We start from the raw sequence: 6,502 nt of genomic DNA on the forward strand, positions 1-6,502 counted from the left end.
ATTTAGGAAAAGAAAGTTCTTACCTCTAATACTTTCAAAGTATTTGCTCGAGATGTCAGAGTCTCGTGTTGATAACGTGTTATAAAATAAAGACTGTAAAGTAAAGACAAGTATTGAGAGAAACTGATATATTATTCGAATTCAAACTGATGTATATAATGAACTGAAATCGCTTCTATTTATAGAAGAAAGGAAGTTGCTGTGTAAGCTGCTACTGCAAGCTACTGTGTAAGCTGCTACTGCAAGCTGCTGTGTAAGCTGCTACTGCAAGCTGCTGTGTAAGCTGCTACTATACCAGATAGGGATAATCTTTTACTGAGAGCAATGTTTATCCATAACGGAGTACTGAATGGATAAGCTCATTATACCCGGTATGAATAATCTTCTACTTAGGGTAATGTTTATCCATAACCGGGTACCGAAGTGATAAGTTTCTTCAGGAAGCTTATTTCCAATAGAGTACTAAATAGATAAACATATTTACGGTGGAGTCCCATATGGATAAACTTCTTCAGGAAGATTATTTACAATGGAGTACTAAATGGACATTCATAATATAATATTATATTATATTATATTATAATATTATTTCCCTTTGTCTATCTTCCTTTGAGAAAGCAAAACGCAACCCAATATTCCTCACTATCTGTGACTGTGAGAATATATACTTTCCGCAATCTCCCATTTTCTTTTCTTTATACATATCGAAAGAGTAAATAGTGTATTTCTGATCTGCTAATACTTCAGAATTTCTGGTTCGATGCAGAGGCATTGCTTTTTCTGAAATATTGCCCTTCTCCGTCGTTTCTCCTCCAAAGGTAATTTTCTGTTTACTTCTTTATTGCAGACAATTAATTATTTCTGGTAATTTATCATGTGTTTTCATAATTCATATGTCAATTGCTTTATTATTATTCCATAAATTCCCGATTTCTATTTATTTATTGCTCAAACACATTGCACTTCCTAACGGGCCTAAATATTCTTTCTCATCAGTTGTGATTGTTGTTAATTCTTTTATGTTAATATATTAGGGACTGAAATATAAGTAAAGTCTAAACTAATTTCAACTTGTTGTGCATTTGTTTTTTTATATGTAGTTGGAAAATGGAAATCGTAGATGGATGTATGATATGAATATTTCTAATCGGCGGGCGGGGTTTGAGGGATGAATTTATACAAGGCGTTGATGGGTTTATTAATAATGCAAAGTATTTTAGTCAAAATGACGGGACGATTAGGTGTCCTTGTGCGAAATGTTGGAAGAGAGAATGGGAGAGGTGGTGCGTATGTATGGAGAATTTAGAGGAAGGGGGAGCGAAAGGAGAGCCTCTTCAAGTGAATTGCATCTAATTGCTTACCATGGGTGAAGTATCCATCCTACAATAAAATTAAAAAAATAATACTTACCATAAAAAGATTGGCTGATTTTTATGTAAGATTAATATCTCTGTTCTTTAATGAGACATGACTTGATGTGATCAAGTAATAATGGGTTGATTTCAAGGATTCTTTAATGAGACATGAAACAGGTAGTTGTTTTTGTAAGGTTTACTTGTATACTTTTTATATATTAGGTGGAGGGATGTGGCTAGGTGATTGGTTGTCTTTCAATGAAATACTTTTCTATGTTTGTTGCTTGGGCATAATATAATGCTTTTGTTGCCTTAGTGAGAGTTTTGCTACTGGATTCTCTACTTTGCTCTTTATGTAGTGATATGGCAGTTTCTTTGCGAGGTACTTTGCTAAGATACTAGAAATTAGTACCTGTGATTGTCTTGATACTAGTAGATAGATTTACGCTGTTCTCGCTAGGCATGCTTGTTATGATGGTCTAGTTAGATTTCACATATGCATGGTGCTTTTCCGTTTAATTATTTGTATTCATATTTTTTTTATGTGTGTTTAATTGAACGGGCAGCATAAGTAAATTGACTTGCTCACTCAACAAGGAGAATTTAAAGAAATGTAGCGATAATATCCAGTGTATTGACAGGTTTGATGGCCTTTTTTGTGTAATTTTCCCCTAATATGGTCTTTGAAATTCATCACTGTGACATTTTTGTTCTACCTCTTAATATAATATTTAATACATCAATAAAGATTAATCTTCCATTATGCATCATATGTCCTTCGATGAACTCTGTCATCATCGGATAATTGTTAATTTATCCACCTCTTTCTTGCAATATCTACTTGGCCTGTGTATGTATGACCGGTCACTTCCTGTCATCTTATTTTTTAAATGTCTTAGTGTTTGCTCGAACTCGAAATCACATAGAGATGAATTTGGTATTAATTCGTTTAAAACTCTGTAAAATATAAGCAAATTTTTGGAGACAGGGTACCTGCTGCACTTTGCCTAGAAATATGTCTTAGTTTCTGATAATTCAAGGTTTCTGTTTCATTCTTTTGAGTTCCTAATGTTCCTATCATCATATTTTCTACCTCAGTGTGCATACTTAATGTTTTCATGCTAACTGCTAAGCAGTTTTGCCATGAGTATATTTGAACACTTCTTTTTGTCTTCTCATTCCTTTTGACCTTCAGTGCATTTATGTATGGATATGTTATCTCTTCTTCTGTTACATCTTTTTGTAACTTGAGCCCATCCATGTATTCCGTACGAGAACTTTAAATCATAACTTGAGCCCATCCATGTGTTGTAATTAGTAAAAGTTGATTGTTCAATAGTCCTAGAGAGATAGGTGATTGCAAATCCAATTTGATTCCTTATATCTTTATGAAATATCTAGGTATCCAGCTCGTGAACTAGTTATCGGAAACATTATTCCTTTTTCGAAGTAGGATAGTTGATATACTCCTTTTCTTTACATACAGGGTTTTTGATACTTATGAGTTGAGGCTCTGGGCTGTGCCTGTTTAGGGAAGACAGTGAATAGGCCTTAGCTGTACAGAAGAATGGTTAACTTGGAGCAGCCGAAGCGAAGAGTTGCCTTTGTGCTTATTGATGGTTTGGGAGATGTCTCTCTCCCAAGATTTGGCTATAAAACCTCGCTACAAGCAGCCAAAATACCAAATTTGGATGCCATAGCATCTGCCGGAGTTAATGGCCTGATGGATCCCGTTGAAGTTGGTTTGGGTTGTGGAAGTGATACGGCCCATCTTTCTTTGCTGGGCTATGACCCTAGGGTATATTACCGAGGTCGGGGTGCATTTGAGTCAATGGGTGCCGGGTTGGCAATGTCACCAGGGGATATTGCATTTAAGGTATGCACCTTTCTTTGTGTGTTAGAGCTGTTATATATGTATGTGCGAATGGTATATCTATATGGATAGGTAATGTAATGTCTTAATTCTTCTCGCCCTATGTTAACTATTCCTGAACTTAGTAGGCAAAAAAAAAAAAGAGAGAAGAATTTCACTGGTAGATAGAATGAAGAGAACCACAGGGCACGACATATCTTTTGAGTAAATAGCGAGCTTCCTCACATACATTGTTGTTTGAACTACGAGCAATAACCATATCTCCTCCTCGGCTACCTTATTTGCACATTGTGTTTGTGGCAATTAATGACAGGGTTTCTCAAATATTGTCATCTGTTCTGCTTTTTCTCTTTCACCGGGGTTGAGAGGGACCAATGTCTGAGACATTATTGGGAGTGGGACATTGGTCTGAGTAATTGTTTCTCATCTATGCTAGTATGAATAACAAGATATATGCACAATACTGTCATTTGCTAACCGTTGATCCTATACTGTGATAAATTTTACTGTACTTTTTGGTACTTTTCTTTGTATATGAGGTGAGAGTGTCATCTTTGACTTAATTTTTTACCGTTTCAATACAAGTCAAACTTTGCTACACTGGATGAGGAAACGGGAATAGTCGTTAGCAGGAGGGCTGATAGGCATTTTGAAGAAGAAGGGCCAATTCTTTGTGCAGCATTAGATGGAATGAAGTTGCCTTCTTTTCCCGAATATGAAATTAGAGTCAGGTAGAAATGGCCTCTTTTCTTGAACTTTTTGTCCTTTATTTGTTGCTGATGTGCATAATCATATCTTATCCAACAGGATTTAGTTGTATTTTTTCCTGTCTGCTGCCAACTAGGCTTGATTTTGTTTCCTCAAAAGATATTATTATGAGAGAAATTGTTGTTACTCAGTAGTGTGCTATCTCTACTGAAATAGTATGCAAGCGTTTCTTATTATAGTTGCTCGTTTGCTGCATCTGGAATATGAGCTTTACATAATAACCATTAGTGAAGAAAAGAGCAATACCCAATGTTTATTTTAGGTATGCTACGGAGCATAGATGTGGAGTGGTTGTCAAGGGACCAAAACTCAGTGGAAATATATCAGGAACTGACCCATTGAAAGACAACCGCTTACTTTTACAAGCGCAGCCTCTTGATGATACAGATGAAGCAAAACACACAGCTGCAGTTGTCAATGAACTGTCTAAAGAAATTTCACGCATTTTGCTTGCCCATCCGTTGAATGCAAAAAGGGCAGCAGAAGGAAAGAATGTTGCAAATCTGGTTCTTTTACGAGGGTGTGGCATTCGAATTGAGGTACAAGAAGTGTGTGTTTTTAGCGTCTGTGAGTGTTTTTTTTTTTTGGTGGGAGTTTTGCATGCATTGTTATGATAATTTACTTGGGATATTGCCACTAACCATTCAGCTTTGGACATGCTAGAAAGAAGAAAGTCAGTTTCTTCTGGTTGAAGCCTTATGTTCTTAGTTCTATTTTGTTATATGTTGTAGGTTGCACCATTTGAAAGGATACATGGTCTCTGGCCATGCATGGTAGCTCCTACCAAGATTATTGCGGGCTTGGGTTTGTCACTCGGGATTGATATTCTGGAAGCTCCTGGAGCGACAGGAGACTACAGGACATTATTAACATCAAAAGCAACTGCCATAGCCAAGGCATTGTCGGCACCTTTGCAATCTTGTCCGAATGTTTTTGTGCCCGGGGAAGATGAGCACAAGCCTGGTCGATTTGATGGCTATGATTTTGGGTTCCTTCACATTAAGGTATCTCCCAAAGGTTGATTCTCAATATGTTCTGAGCTCGAAAAGATCTTTTTATCTTTTTGATGCTTCAATTGTTGGCAAAAGTCAACTTTCTTGTAACAACTCATGCGAGGATTTCGCTAATCTATCCCCTCATCATGTTCTTTTAGATTCCATATTTAGCATAGTAGTTTCGTTAGGAGTAACAAAAGCATATAGGAGATTTGATTGTTTTAGCAAGTTTAGAGTAATTTTCTCATGCTGCTTCTTGTGGAAAGGATCATATGCTTTTTTGGTCCTTATTCCTTCTCTCTTGTTTCTCTTGTGAGGCTGATGGTTCTATGTTCATTACTGGATTTGCAGGCAATTGACGATGCAGGTCATGATAAAGCGAGTGTATTCAAAGTGAAAGGACTGGAAGCTGTTGATCATGCTATAGGACAATTAGCTAGGCTTCTTTGGGAAGCAGAGTCAACGGGGAAATTCAGCTACTACCTTTGTGTCACCGGAGACCACTCCACGCCTGTAGAATATGGAGATCACAGCTTTGAACCAGTGCCATTTGCATTGTGTAGTTTAAAAGACTTTGTGAGTGCTTTGGGTGGAGAATCTGTCCTGTCAGGTATTTCCCTTGATCCATTTCCCCTTCCATCCGTACAGGCTGGCGAAGACTTAGATACTGATACAAGGATCAAAGAATACAAAAATAAGAAGCTTCAGTTTCTTGCTGGTGATTCTGTTGACAAGTTCAGTGAAATAGCAGCTGCAAGAGGTTGTCTTGGCCGGTTTCCGGGGAGTGAAATGATGGGAATCATAAAGGCATATCTAAAACTTGAAGCTTGATTTTGATGTGAGCATGAAGTTCATACCCAACATAAGCTTCAAATCAGGCAAAAAACATCAAAATAATTTAATTTTCTCTGGAGGAGAAATGTAGTTGTATTGTCCTAACCTTTTAATAAAATGGAATTTCATGCTCTTTTATCAACCTAAATAATCGGTAATTTTTTTTGTTAGATTGCTTGTTTTTTTCCCTCCTGATGTTGCAAGTACACTTCCATGATTGCATGTTTGTACCAGAAAATTTGGTTGTTCTATGAAGCTCATTCGCATGTGCAGGAACAGGGAAAAGATGAAAGGTTGGTCATTGAACAAGTGAAACGAACGATTAGTTTGTTGCCACTAAGTCAATCTCCCTAGTTCGTTACAAATTAAGCTACCATCATCCGGACCGAAGGATGACAATAGACCCGAATTGACACAGAATTATTAATTATTCCCAGTCAAGGTCACAATAAGTCTGACTAGAAGGGCTAAGCATCATCTTCATCACAGAAAATCCAAGTCCAGTATGTATTTCTTTTTCAGGAGTAGGACCGAGGAAAGAAGATATGGAAATCTATGTGGAGAATTAGTGTTTAAGTCCTTATGTTTTCCAAGTCAAACACTGGGGGACTATATGACATATGAAGATAGCATCTAGAAGTATTAGTTGAAGATGATTCAAGACAACCAGATTTCAA

General features: G+C 36.9%; 1 protein-coding gene across 1 annotated transcript; it reads left to right on the plus strand.

The window, feature by feature from the left end:
- The first annotated feature begins 601 nt into the window (after positions 1-601).
- LOC107762263 (uncharacterized) lies at positions 602-5,973 on the plus strand. Its single transcript, XM_016580614.2, has 6 exons — positions 602-818; positions 2,842-3,231; positions 3,814-3,959; positions 4,259-4,535; positions 4,728-5,000; positions 5,343-5,973. The coding sequence occupies exons 2-6, from the start codon at positions 2,923-2,925 to the stop codon at positions 5,820-5,822; spliced, it is 1,485 nt and encodes a 494-aa protein (XP_016436100.1). The 5' UTR covers positions 602-818; positions 2,842-2,922; the 3' UTR covers positions 5,823-5,973.
- Positions 5,974-6,502: the final 529 nt, after the last annotated feature.

This window comes from Nicotiana tabacum, chromosome 10 (assembly GCF_000715075.1).
Source record: "Nicotiana tabacum cultivar K326 chromosome 10, ASM71507v2, whole genome shotgun sequence".
In the NCBI taxonomy this organism is placed as follows: domain Eukaryota; kingdom Viridiplantae; phylum Streptophyta; class Magnoliopsida; order Solanales; family Solanaceae; genus Nicotiana; species Nicotiana tabacum.

Excerpts from the sequence above, each read along its gene's own strand:
- LOC107762263 (XM_016580614.2), top strand. The coding sequence starts at position 2,923 with ATGGTTAACTTGGAGCAGCCGAAGCGAAGAGTTGCCTTTGTGCTTATT. Across the intron at positions 3,232-3,813 it reads CAGGGGATATTGCATTTAAG|TCAAACTTTGCTACACTGGA; the intron begins GTATGCACCTTT and ends TTTCAATACAAG. Across the intron at positions 3,960-4,258 it reads GAATATGAAATTAGAGTCAG|GTATGCTACGGAGCATAGAT; the intron begins GTAGAAATGGCC and ends TGTTTATTTTAG.